The 14,749-nt window shown below is 35.8% G+C and overlaps 1 protein-coding gene across 1 annotated transcript; it reads right to left on the bottom strand.

Moving 5' to 3' along the window:
- LOC107594943 (annexin A6-like) lies at positions 1 to 13,203 on the bottom strand. The gene is made up of 23 exons (XM_016285173.1): positions 12,859 to 13,203; positions 11,627 to 11,678; positions 9,357 to 9,441; positions 9,162 to 9,256; positions 8,959 to 9,072; positions 8,592 to 8,597; positions 7,877 to 7,967; positions 7,713 to 7,792; positions 7,521 to 7,577; positions 7,064 to 7,157; positions 6,634 to 6,729; positions 6,490 to 6,548; positions 6,280 to 6,402; positions 5,934 to 5,992; positions 4,674 to 4,752; positions 4,213 to 4,294; positions 4,029 to 4,123; positions 3,800 to 3,913; positions 3,353 to 3,443; positions 3,107 to 3,186; positions 2,346 to 2,450; positions 1,637 to 1,759; positions 1 to 785 (listed from the first exon to the last, which is right to left on the bottom strand). Exons 2-23 carry the CDS (start codon positions 11,633 to 11,635, stop codon positions 726 to 728), a joined length of 1,797 nt encoding a protein of 598 aa, XP_016140659.1. The 5' UTR covers positions 11,636 to 11,678; positions 12,859 to 13,203; the 3' UTR covers positions 1 to 725.
- Between the last annotated feature and the right edge of the window lie 1,546 nt (positions 13,204 to 14,749).

Below are 14,749 nucleotides of genomic sequence, written 5' to 3'. Positions count from 1 at the left end.
AAAGGTCCATTGTTTATTGTCAACAGTGTAATGACCAACTTAAACCTGTTGCAAAATCTGCGTGGCAAAATATTCATGTGGATTCTTACTGAAAGCTTGCGTACGTGACCACACTTGAAGTCATTCATTTAATTTGTTTACTTTTGTGTGAAAAAAGTCAAAGTACGCACATCCAAAGCATCTTGGCCAGGTGCAAGATTTTGAAAAATGTCAGTCTTTGACCGAAACGTTGCCACTTTGAACTTTTTCTAAATAAAGGGAGAATAACAAGTGTGCAGATCTTTTGTATGGTCAACAATTTTGGTACTGTGTTCAGAAGCATATCACCACATTCTGTACTAGATTTAAAGCAACTTTTGGTATTAAAACACAACAACAATGGTGTCCATCTAACAACACAAACTCAAACACGATCACGTCTTTTATTTCTGGGGTGATCAATTTAAACAGGATGTTGGGTAACAAATAAAGCACTAGTAGTACGGTAACACCATAAAAAGTGCTTTTAACTGTAAAAAAAAATGTGTTTCGCACACGATTTCAGAAAATGGGACAAGGTGTGGCTTCTGCATAGGTCATTAGATTTGGCAAATGCATGGCAGCAGCAGCAGAGGGCACAAAGACTGTATGTCACTAGCAACTCACAAACAATGAATGGGAACACAGTGTACTGGTTACTTGGCATGAATATCCTGTTTGACACTTCCCGGACGACAGACAATGTTCTAGTCCTCACCTCCACAGAGAATCAAAAGGGTTTTACGATAGTCTCCTGATGTGTCACCCTGAGAAAATAATATGATTTGGTCAGATGAAACATTTTGAAATAAAGCATCAAAAAACACACCCAATAATTTGGGAGTGTACATCATAATCATATCAGTGGAAGTTTTGTGTTGCATAATGATATTAAGCCATTGTGAAATTCACTGCATTACCTAATTACTGAGTATTTCGTTTAAACTTGTACGAGAAGTGAGATCAACATATCACTTTCCTTCCTTCATAGTCTAAAGTGCATTTCCATGGAAATAATGTTTGCAAATGCAAATAAAAATGTTATGAAACCATGCAATTCTACAAAACAATAAATCTACTCAGGAAATCTTTTGACACACACCTTAAAAAACACACAGAGACTGCAAGCATCTAAAAATAAATCATGCTGTTATTTTTTATATATGATTTGAATTTAAATGAAGCATCAGTTTGTTTCGCATACTGGCCCAACTAATAGCATAATAAGCCCCAAAAACAAGACATGAAATGTATAATTTAGTGTTGTTATTGATCTCTAAAGGGAGTTTCGACTACAGAGCCAGTATAGACCTGTTATTGAACACTTCCTGTCTCCATTCTCTCCACCAATCAGATTCAGCACACTGAGAGGAAGTCAAGCATGCAGGGGGAATTCCTAAACAGCTGAGTCGAGCGAGTACACCGCAGGAACCTGTCAAACACTCTGTTCCCCTCGACTTAACCAAAAGAGGATGTGCAACGCCTACAGTAAGACAAAACACAATATCTACACAACTCTCTTTTAAATTCATTAACGTCCGATCGCACCAGTAACACATGCACAAATGCATGCAGTATGTATGAGAAGGAGCACACAACTTACAACGAGCGTCTCTACCTGGATGAATTCATGCAAAGAGGTGTCATGGGTCTCCTTGAACTCTTTGCGGATGTTGAAGAGGTCAATCTCGGCGCGGGACACCATGATACGGATGAGAGCCCTGTCGTCTGTTCCCAGTCCCTGCAGGGAAAGTCACAGTGCTTAGGAAACTCTGGCCTGACCGCTGATCTGTGCGATGCTTATGAAGCAAAGCATCAGCAATAGTGCAGATGCTCATCACAGGGCCTGTGATTCATAATCAATCCTGAGAACCACAAAAACTAAGACCATAAAACATGTTTCATTCTATAATGAGCGGCTTACTCAGTAAAGCATGTTTTTAATCAGTGTCTGTAATTCATCACTCAGAGTAAAGGTTTTACTCAGAGACTTAATTGAGTCCTCAGTTCTGTTTTATTTCAGCATCAGCTCATATTTTTCTCTTATGAAATAGTAAGAGTGGGAGTAGTAAGAGCTATAAAATGATATTATTGAAATGTCTTCTAAACTCCAGACTACTGGAGTGTGATTACTGCTGTGTGAGAACAAGTATCTCCATTTGCTCCCACTTTCACTGGGAACATTGAAACACTTTTGATATTAAAGAAATATCAAACTTTGATTTGACTGATGTCATGTTCTTGGCCTACATCAGCTGTTTGAGTTTGTTCCTCCTTCTCAGAGACAGATGTTGAGGGAAGTGTATTACGTAACAATGCATTTTTACCTTCATGGCTTTGTACAATCGGTCAGCAAAGTAAGATGGCTGATTCTTCACACTCCGCACTGGAAAATATACACATGTTACTGCTATTTTTTTAGATGACTGGAGTCATATGATTTTTTGTATGTAAAACATGTGATCATAAATGTCACTGCTTGCTGATGTAATTGTTAAAGGAGTCGTATCATACACCCCTTATAATATTAGAAAATAGACTCATAATTTAATCATTTTTAAGACTTTAAGATGTCCTCTTCGCATGTATACAATGTCTGCAGCTTTGTTATAAACCTTAATTAGGTTAGACACCATACTGAATTTAATGCGGAAGAAAACAAGGCTGTGAAGAATAGACTTTCAGTCTTTACAGTGGAACACTAGATCATGGTCCTAGATCATGTAATTTTTACAATTCACAACTTTCAAAACTATTTTATGGTGTCTTTGTCTACTGAAAGTTTTTTTCAGAAAGATGTTTCATCAGCTGAACAATCGGTATGTTGTTAAACAACAGTACATACCATTGAATGCACTGTACTTCTATCACTCACAGCCTTAAATTAAATATGGTGCTACCCTGACTAAGTGTTGTTATTGTTAACTAAAACTAAATCTACAACTATAAAAAACTGTTTTGTTAATTGAAATAAAGCTAAACTAATATATATATATATATATATACGATTGAAGTAAAATATGAGTTCATAAAGCACAAAGTATGAACTGTGAGTCAGTGTTTGGATGCAAGAACTGTGTAGATGTACCTGTGCCAAAGATATCAGGATCCGTTTGAAATGCCCAGATGTATCTGATGCGATGGCGTCCTCCAAACTTTTTTTATAGGCTATATAGAAGAAAGTTAATATATATGGATAGACATAAAGTGATGGATAGTCTACCTGTAAATAAATGATTGTTGAAACTGTAGTAAATACCCCATTACGAAGACTTTTTATCTCTGTTTAGCCTAGAAAATGTATTATTTAAATTGCAGCAAGGGTTTTAGTTACCATTCTGATAGGCAGAACACATCTCCTGAATCTCCTGGTTGCTCCTAGTGACCAGGATCTCAATCAATGCATGTTCATCGGTCCCTGCGCCCTAATAAAATATGTAAAATACATCTATTTAAGCATAAACATAGCATTTCATACCAAATTGCTTTCAATTATTATATGTAAACGTGCATATCACTAAAATACTGCTTTTGACCTCATTTTCACTAACCCAGTGAAACTCAACATGAAAGCAACACTGGCAAACAAACAGTCCTTGTAAAATGAGACTATCACCTCTGCTCTTGTTTGGACAGGTCACTGACCCCCAGTGAACAAATGAACACAGAGGTTAAAAAGCAAAAGCAGGTCGATCTGCTTAAATGATGAAACAGCCTTTTCTATGACTCAAATAAGATGTTTGTTTGGTTCCTCATGCCGTTACAATTTTATTCTCTGTACCTCCATGGCTTTCTTCATCATCTTAGCCTCAAACTCTGCTGGAGTCATCATGAGACCCAGGATTAATCTTTGGAGGTTTTTGGACAGTTCTGATTTTAGGTCAGCCATGAGATCCTGATGGAAAACAACTGTATAAATCAGCTAAATACCAAATGCATACACATTTACAGAAACCACAGTAATATACTCTGTTCAATTGGGAACAAAACTAGACAGGGCAGTGTCGTACCCGTCCCAAAAGAGATTTAAAAGTCTGTCTGATCTCCTGTCTCTGTGCATTGCTCCTGTGTGCCACAATGTCAATAATCGTATCTTCATCCGTTCCTGAAAAACAACAGGAAATCATATATTATATTTTGCAATTTTTAGGCTAATGCATGCTATTAACCATAACATACTGTGTTTTCACGCACCAAATCCCTTCATTGCTTTTCTCAGACCTTGAGCATCACTTGCAGGGTCAAAATTTTGATACGGTCGCACAGTTCCTCTTAACTAGTGATGCATAAGAAAGACAAAATGATACACTTACACATTAAAAAGACATACACACATTGATAACATTGATCTATTAGTGCATATTGTTAAACTTATTAAAAGCAACATCACATCAGCAGCACAAGCACACATACGGACACACTGAGATCTGTAGGATTGGTGTGACACTGAACTGAGTGACTGGAAAAGTGTCACAGGAACTGGCAGCAAATCAAGACACTGATTAGCAAATTGAGTGGCATTCGGATGCTATCTGTGCACAGACAAAAGCTCCGCTGTATGTTCAGGGTGCATGACACAGTTATCAACTCTAGCTTAGCCGGCGCAGAGGGTCATATAATGCATGCTGCTGAGAGAAAACGTGGGGGTCTCCAACCTGGATTTTGGTCATGGCGCTGATTTCCCACATCTTGTAGGCAATCTGTGCAGCCTCTGGGAAGAACTCCCCTGCCATACTGAAAAACAAACAGCTCTTTAGCCTTTTGTGCTGACAAAATAACAATGTGTGGATTGAGGGTTTGATAAAAACAAAATAGCTTCAATTCTTGATCTCTGGCCCTGGCTCAATGAAATCTGCAAGAACATCTAAATCATATAATACAGTAAACGTAAATATGGAGGTACTGTATATAAATACACTACTGTTCGAAAGTTTGGGGTCAGTAAAGATTTTCATTTAGCAAGGGTGCATAAAATAGTTTTTTTTTTAATATAATTTTACAAAAGATTTCTATTTCAAATGATTGCTATTCATCAAAGAATCCTGAAAAAAAAATGTGGCCCTGGCTCAATGAAATCTGCAAGAACATCTAAATCATATAATACAGTAAACGTAAATATGGAGGTACTGTATATAAATACACTACTGTTCGAAAGTTTGGGGTCAGTAAAGATTTTCATTTAGCAAGGGTGCATAAAATAGTTTTTTTTTTAAATATAATTTTACAAAAGATTTCTATTTCAAATGATTGCTATTCATCAAAGAATCCTGAAAAAAAATTATCATGACTTTCGCAAAAATATTAAGCAGCACAACCGTTTTCAACATTGATAATAATAAGAAATGTTTCTTGAGTACCAAATAAGCATAGTAGAATGATTTCTAATCATATGACATTGTAGACTGGAGTAATGCCTGCTGAAAATTCAGCTATATTTCTATTCATTCAAATAGAAAATCAAATTGCAGTAATAGCTCACAATATTACTGTTTTACTGTGTTTTTCATCAAATAAATGTAGCCTTGGTGAGCATAAGAGACTAACATAAGAAAAACATAAAAAAATACTTACTGACCTCAGACTTTTCAACAGTAGCATGCATTAAAAGAACATTTAAAGAAAGTATAGATAGAAACTCGTGTCTTTTTTCTATATGTCTAAAAGTGTGGATACTATAAATATTGTCCTGTTTTATGATGGACCAATGTCTCCCTCTACTGATTGTTCATAGTTACTGCAAAACTGATCTAGAGAAGTTTGTGATTTCTGCACCACTAGAATCATTAAATGCAATGTACATAATAATGACTTAAGTTTTTGAGAGGAATCGGCCTTAGAATGGCTCACTTATATTTATCTCTGCATATAAAGCTAGGATTTTTAACATTTAAAAAATGACCCTTAAAAAAGCTTACTCATCATCTCCTCCACACAGTTTCAGCAGGGTGCGCTTGTAATCCCCGGATGTGTCATCCTGTTGGGTTAACACATGGCAAAATATATTATTTACTATTTTATTTACAGACACACACAACGTGCATCCAGTGGGTAACTTTAAAAAAATATGTGCCATCAATGTACGACATGAATAAACCATGTTTGCTATGTAACTACACAACAAATGACAAACGCAATTATAAGGCCAAGGAGAAAAACCTCACTGTATTGGAAATGATTTCAAACAATAATAAATGTAACACACATGAATGTACTGACAGAATGCAGAAATGTCTGGATTCTGATGTGTTTGTGTATATGCACCTGAATCATATTGTACAGAGATTTCTCATAGCGCAGTCTGAAGCACTCTCTGATGTCCAGCATGTCAATCTCAGAGCGGGAGACCATGATGCGGATCAGAGTGTTATCAGCTGTGCCCAGACCCTGCAGACAGATGGGAAAAATAACAATGCATTGATTTAAGCCTTGAGAAATGCAATTTTAGCAATTCATTCTAACAGGTAACACTACCTTCATGGATTTGTAAAGCCGTTTGGCGAAGAACATGGGCTTACTCCTGATGCACTGAACTATGGGAGATAAACAAAAAAGCAGATCTTAGAGAAAATGCAGCAGTGAGCTTTCAGGTATTGATTGCATGGTGCCAAAGCTTACCGACAGCCAACATCAGTCTTTCAAAGTCTCCGGAGAGCTCACTCTTAATACTGTCCTCAATGGACTTCTCAGCAATTTTCTGGTACTCATCAAATACTGAAAAACACAATTATTTATTTGCTGTTACGTCATACAGAATTTATCCATGTTACACTGGTTAATCCGAATATTGCAATGAATCTTAATCATTAATAATCTAAATTCATTAACAATCATAAAATTGTGCAGTGGTGCATCTTGCATCATCACACATCATTTAGGTCACTGCACAGTGGTTTTGTGTCAGGTTATTAAAAGCAGCAACCTGATGGTCAAATCTAATCGGCAGTGCGGTGAGGAGTGCTACAGACAGAAGAGAGACTGTGTAGTGGAGGAGGGGTGTTAGTCAGCAGAAATCTCTGTGTTCAGTGTGTGGCTGCGGTTCTCATACCCAACTGCAAATGGATCACACTTCGGTTTCCCAGCAGCATGATGAATTTGGCCTCGTCTGTGCCCCACTGTGCCTCTCCTGCGTCATACAGGTCCTACACAGTGAGATTACGCACAATCATTCTTTCAGGATGCAAGTCAGGAGGTCAAAAACACAGTTGCATGGTGTAGGATATTCTAGTATGCTACATAGTTTTCCTGTTGCCTTTATGCACTAAAGAGCCAAATAAATATGTAAATAAGCATAGAATATTCAGTTACATTTTATTTTCTTTATGTGGGAAGAAAGAGAGTGCAGAGTTATACAATCATTGTAAATAACATTTGACCACAGAAGGTCACAATCAACCAATCAGAATCAACGTAATACTGATTTGTACGTAGTATCATTTATCCAGTGATCTGTTTGAAACAGATTGTAATTTATAGCTAGTTCTAAGTCTAATATTCACACTCACTTGAGCATCTTGCTCCACGAGGTCTTCACTAACAACATCATCTTCCTCTCTGGTCCCCTGAGAAACAAGACACAATTAACTTATACAGCTTCTGGATTTCCAAAAAAAAACAACATGAAGGTTTTATATAATCATAAATATCTAAACCTTTGATATATAAACATAAATCAACATATACAAGATTTGACTCACCTGAAGCAAAACAACCAGCATCTTCTTAAAATGTCCAGATGTGTCCCCTATAACATCCTCTTCAAGGTCTCTGCCATATGCTGTAAACACAATCACAGAGTCAGGCTTTGCCTCAGTTCAGAAGAATCTCTGGTTTCTTATTAACTTGTATAAAAAAAACTCACCATCTTTGTATGCTGCCACCAGATTATGAATCTGCTCATTGGTTCTCGAAGCGAGAATTTCAATCAAACATTTCTCATCTGTTCCTGCTCCCTTTAAAGCAGAGCATGAAGGTCCATTACTGAGCGACACAAATCGCATATTCTGTCTCTTTAATTAGTATTTGTCTATTTGAAAAGGATAATGTACAGTCAGCTAGTATAATTATTCAGAGGGATAAGAGTGCAGTTACTTAAAAAGACAGAGACATTACAGTATTGAATATGTATAGATGTTGAAATTAAGTATTAATTATAAGTATTTAAGTATTGAAATTTAATATGTGCTCAAATGAGAGAAGATTATTGTGTCATATAGGATAGAGTTAGTATTGCAAAAAATGTTCAAACCATGCAGTCTTTTGTTGTAACAAGGCATTTGCAGAAAGCAGTTAAAATCTGCAATTTAAACAGCAATTTAGGTTTAAACTCCCCATTAAGAGTTGAAACGAAGCATGTTCTATATCTGTGATAAATACATATTAAATATATAAATCTATTTCTTTTCCAAAGGTATAGTCAGACATTTCTTCCATGTTTGTTTTCTATTACTGAAGTCCTGATTGGCTAAATCCTTTTAGATTTTTCACAGCCATACAGATCATGAAATGGTTAACACTCACTAAAGAAAGAACTGGCCTACCTATTGCCATTTAATTAGTTAAGGAAAATCACTTACCGAATCCTAACGATAGCAACAGCAAAATAGATTCACAGAACAAAACAGGCAGTAAATAACAGAATATAGCTGATATTGTAATTGGTCTTTTAATGAATGATGCTTAGAGATGAGGTTGTAAGTCACTATTCTGTTCTGTTTAGCTGATTGACAGATATAGTAAAGACCACACATCCTGTAGCCATTTTGTTATTATATTGAAAAAATAATTAAATATTAAGGACCGAATCAAATAATACAGCATAACACATCTCTCTAAATACAAGCCATGCATTTTAATAGTTCATTTCAATGCAATTCCATCAGCCAGGCATAGCACATTTAACTGAAAGTCTCAAATTCTCAAAGCATCAAGATTCTTACATACCTTAATGGCATCCTTGATTTCTTTGGCATCATGATAGGCTGGAGGTCTCATCAAAACCACAATCAGACGTTCAAACTTCCCTGTCAGCTCGTATTTCAGATCATCAATTAAATCCTATAAAATAACATAGTTTTGATAAAGTGCATTTTGTTCTATAAGTCTTTTATGCATTTACTGAATGCTTGCCAGAGATTTTCCAGTACCTTCCCAAACTGTGATTTGTAGGCAGCACGTATGTCCTGCCTCTCAGCATTGCTTCGTGAGGTAATCAGGTCTAAGATGGCCTCCTTGTCACTTCCTGTGACACAAAAGGGAATACTTTTAAGTGATCATAGGGATATCCCAGCAGCCACTGGCTTCATATTTAACATCTATAGATGAGGAGTCCTGACACTCACCAAAGCCTTTCATGGCATCATACAGGGCCTCTGCATCACTGCCTGCATCAAAGTCAGGGTGATCTGCAATTGTACCTCTGAATTCCTATAACAAAAATGATAAATGTCTTTGTTTATATTGAACGGTGAAGTCCAAGAGTTGTTGCAAGATTAATCTAATCAAACTCAATGAATAATAAGCATTCAAAATGTTTTCTTTCCATATTACAAGATAAAATTACTTGCATGCAATATTATGACTTATTTTCAAATATTTTTTCTGTCTTCAAGCATAAATTTAGTGAGGTTTATGCTTAAACAAGAGAATTTAGTATAAACAGTAATATTGTGAAATATTACACATTATACAATTACATTTTTCCATTTTTATTTATTTTAAAATGTAATATCCTTGTGATGGCAATGCTGAATTTTCAGCATCATTACTCCAGTCTTCGGTGTCACATGATCCTTCAGAAATCATTCTAATACATTAACTTGGTGCTCAACAAACATTTCTTATTATTATTAATGTTAGAAACAGTTGTGCTGCTTAATGATTTTGTGGAAACTGTGCTATATGATTAATAGAATGTTCACATATATTTGAAATAGGAATATTTTGTAACAATGCAAGTCTTCACTGTCACTATTGATCAATTTACTGCATCTTTGCTGATTTCTTTCAAAACTTTTGAACAGTAGTGTATATAAAAATATATAAAATATTTTTAAAAAACAATCTAAAATCATTATCTTCTAAAGTTAATTCATCTTGTTTTAAGGATGTTTGGACATTTTTACTGAAAACAAAACAAAATGCTGATGAAGACAATTATTTTTTGCAGTGCATTTAGATGTCTTTTACAGTCTCATGCATTATACTGAACTCAAAAATTTATTTTAAGTTGCTCATGGGTGGGGCAGGTGTAATTTTACACCAACAATCAGACTCTCCCCCATCTGGCCTTTAGTCCAAACCCAGGCGGGACTATAGAGTGGACAGCTGACACCTGTCAGTGCAGCAGTTGCGTGTTATGGTCAGCAGCAAAAGTCAGTTTGTGTGTGACAGAGAGAGACAGAAAGCCTGTATGCGACTTAAATGTCTGTAACCTTACACTTTCAACCCTATTGAATCTATAGAGGGATTGTTCTCCTTCAGAGAGCAGCAGACCTCACATCTGACGGGGCATAAATGCTGCATGACTGTGCATTTTCAAAGTTCCTCTGCACTCACTGTCTCACTACAATTATTCCCCGTTATATTGGCCTTGCTGGTGTGTCTAGTAGGGCACAGAGCCAGGGTCCTCCCAATCATGCTTCTGTGAACATGCTCAAGGCCTGTCCAGAAGCTATCGCTCAACACAGCAGCTGTAGGGTTCCACGTCTACAGCAACAGACCCCTAGCAACACCGACCTCAGCAAACAAACATCCGGCCAGGCACACTTCTACAATATTATAAGAAATACTTTATGTCATTAGTGTAGTGGCAAGCAGTTTCTTACTTTCAGAAAACATCTAAGATGTCACTGAGAAAGTATTTCAGCTACAGAAAGAAGAAAACTGTGAAATAAAACATAAACTTACAAAATATAACAATATAAAGGACATTTTCTAAAGAAAATGTGATTACTACACATCAATGGCAAACTCCCCACCATTGCTATATGGTTTTTCAGTATGTCACCAGCATGGTCCCTCCTTGAATTTAAGTTTTTTTTCTCATGTTTTATCATTCTGCATTTGTAAATTTTGAGCACTTACAAAAGTAATAGCTCACCTCTCCTCAATAAGCTGCATAATTTAAGGTATTATTCATGAGCGTAGCACAAACAAGGTTTAATACTTAGGGTTAGAGAGGTTTATTCAAATCCCTAATCCTAATAATAGCAAAAGTAATAGTGATGCGTAATTTTACAAGCATCAATAATACATAATGAATTATTAGTGTGCTTTTTGCTACTACCTATTAAAAAATAAAAATAAAAAAGGTAAGATATCAAGAATGAAATAATAGCTCAAAAATAAGACCACTGAGTCACCACATGTCTACATGTGGCATTGTGGTGTTCACAACAGATCTAATTTTTTAATGAGCAACTCATTGACCTCTGAGATTCCATAAAGAAAACTGTGATATCCTATACTCTCTGAACTACAACAGATGGAAAACGAGATTCGTTACCATGAGAAAGGAGGCAGAGGTCATGTCTTTGTGGCCATTTTTCTAACTACATGATCAAAATGCAAACATTACATCAACATATTGCAAGTAGACGTTTTGGCTTACTTTGCCCATGTTTGATAAGTTTCTGGTTGCCAATGGAATGATAATCTTGAACCTGGAGAGAGAATTAAGAAGAAACTAATTAATGTCAGTCTGTCCTTAGCTTGTGTATGATTAAAGACAAAATGTAATGTGATTTTTAAAATAGCAGTTAATTACTTTCGGAATCTGAGATATGTCTACTGTAAGCAACAATGGAAATATGTTATATTATCCAGAGTCCTCTATTCACAGTGTAGTTAAAAATACATTGCTTCTGAAGCAAATCAACTATGAATGTTTCCATAAGTTTACTCCTATAAGTATCCCAAAACCGTTCAATCTTTATGACTTTTGTTTAATCACATAGGAATGATCTAAAAAAATAATTTCCCCCTAATTCAAACCATTTCTACTCCCTATAGGTTTAAACGCTGATGGCAAAGCCACATTTTCCACAGGATACTCTTGGCTTCACCTAGTGAACTTATACAGTACTATGCTCACTTTCACTACATCATAATCAGGCAAATAAAGAACAGGGAACTCTCAGTGATGGAGGAACGTCCAGTCTGCAGTGGACCAATGGAAATTTGATTCTCTGTTATAATGCCAAACTTGTGCACAAATCATCCGGAAGATGCATGCAGTTACTGCACAATGACAATTCATCAAATTTCTCGCTTCTTCTTCTTATATGTTGTATGCCTTATATTATTAATTGTGGACTCTGACTCTGCAGAGTTTTGTAAAACAAAATAAAATAAAAATAGAAACATAGGCAACTTTCTGTATTGTTTAAAATTGTAAATGTGTCAATGGAGTCCAAAAATAGGCATGTCTCTCTGTCTGAGTCAGGAATACATCCAAAGTCTGAGAAAGATATTCACAGCCCCACCCAAGCAGCAATACCACAAATTATAATTAAAAAATGAATGAAAATGATCCTCAGCTGATCTGATATGACATAAAAAGACGTTTACTACAATCATAATCTTAAGACCTTTGGTTTTTAATCAACTTTTCACATTTGCAATCATCATACGTGTGTGTATTTTATAAAACTGAGTGTCTATATAAAGTTTAGTAGGAAAAACTGATACTACTGGTAGTAGGAAAAAATGTGAACGTTATTAAAGTGGCACCATTCGCCTATGAAATGCGCGTTTCTATGCTACAATATGTGTCCCACTATTTCCTAATGCATTCGTTAAGAATAGTTACAAATAATAACAACAGCAAAAGCAACATTTTACCTTAATCTCAGGGAGTCTCGAGCTCCGGTTAACGGTGGTCCGTTGTCTCTCGTCAGTGGTCTCGCTGGGAAACGTCTGTGCGTGTCTCAGCCGTTCTTCTCTCACGCACGCAGTATTCAGCTCAGCATAAGCAGCTGTGATGTAATGTTAATGTCCACGGCGTGTGTGATAGCCACTTCTCACAAATGACGTAGGGATTACTATCAGTGAAGACACGAGGCGTTGGTTTTTTAGACAGTATTATCTGCAGTGCACCTCCTGCTCTGCATATGCAGGCAGCTAATTTGGGGATTCCTGTGAAGTCATAAATCAAGATGATAATTTGAGAAACAAATGCACAGTAGGCTATTTGTGAGGTTAAAGATCTACTCGGCAAAGTTTAACACAAATAAATTCTAATAAATGTAATAAATAAATAAAAATTCAATAAATTTGACATTGAACATTTTTAACTGAAATGGGAATTAAACATCGTTATTCTACACGAAACGGGTTCCTGTATGGCTGCCACCATGTTGACATCAAATGATCATCTGTGGTATGCAATTCACATAGTTTTCTTTATATAGGCTAGTAAAGTATTTTTGCCTCTTTATAAAAACAAACATAAAAGTACAGAACCCGTTACTTTTGGGACAAATAGCCAGCTAAATAGTAAACTAGTAGCCTACTAACTAAATGCACCTTTAATATCTGAAACATTACGAAATAAGACTCCTTTTTATAGGATATTAGAAGTAGAAGTAATATTATGATAGTAGAAGAAATTAAGGTAAGCATTTTCAAGTAAATTATGGCTGATACAAGCTTGCATATATATATATATAGCTATAGTGTATGTAGCTATATAGCTATATATGGTGTAAGGTGCCTTCCTCAAGAACAATGTGCTTTAAACGTATTTTTGATATCATTCTTTATATTAAGTGTCATTAATATAAGTGCCATTAATGTAAAATACTAAATGAACAGTTTTATTGAAAATGGTCTTTACAAAAATATTCATATTTAATTGCCCATATTTAAATGAATATGTCATAAAAGCATCACTATGAATTCCAATTAATTTCACTCACTTAGTCTATAGGTTCTTGTGAATAGCAATCTATCTATGGAATTATATGAAGTATGAAATGTAAAAAATGATAACACTAAATCAAAGCCTAAATTTAAAAATAAAATCACTCATTAACAAATTCATTCACAAATCACTCATTAACAGATAAGCCTTTTAATATTACACAAAGATAACCTGAGTAAATACAAAATGCAGTTTTGAAATGATGATTTCATTTATTAAGGGAAAAAAGCTGTCCAAACCTGCCTGGCACTACGTGAAAAAGTAATTGCCCTCTAAATCTAATAACTGGTTGTGCCACCCTTTGCAGCAACAACTGCAATCAAGCATTTTCGATAACTGGCAATGATTCTTTCATTGTCCTGCTGCATAATCCAAGTGTGCTTGAGCTTGAGGTCACAAACTGACGACCGGACATTCTCCTTCACCATCATGTTTGACTGTTGGTATGATGTTCTTTTTATGAAATGCTGTGTTGGTTTTACGCCAGATGTAACGGGACACACACCTTCCAAAATGTTCAACTTTTGTTGCATCAGTCGACAGAATATTTGCCCAAAAGTCTTGGGGATAATCAAGATATTTTTTTGGCAAATGTGAGACGAACCTTTGTGTTCTTTTTGGTCAGCAGTGGATTTTGCCTTGTAACTCTCCCATGGATGCCGTTTTTGCCCAGTCTCTTTCTTATTGTTGAATCATGAACACTGACCTTAATTGAGGCAAGTGAGGCTTGCAGTTCTTTAGAAGTTGTTCTGGGTTCTTTTATGACCTCCTGGATGAGTTGTCGTTGCACTCTTGAAGTACTTTTGGTAG

Source organism: Sinocyclocheilus grahami, unplaced genomic scaffold, assembly GCF_001515645.1.
Source record: "Sinocyclocheilus grahami isolate Dianchi unplaced genomic scaffold, SAMN03320097.WGS_v1.1 scaffold193.1, whole genome shotgun sequence".
Lineage (NCBI taxonomy): Eukaryota > Metazoa > Chordata > Actinopteri > Cypriniformes > Cyprinidae > Sinocyclocheilus > Sinocyclocheilus grahami.
The sequence above is the reverse complement of the archived record's forward strand: the minus strand, read 5'-3'. Positions and strand labels throughout refer to the sequence as shown.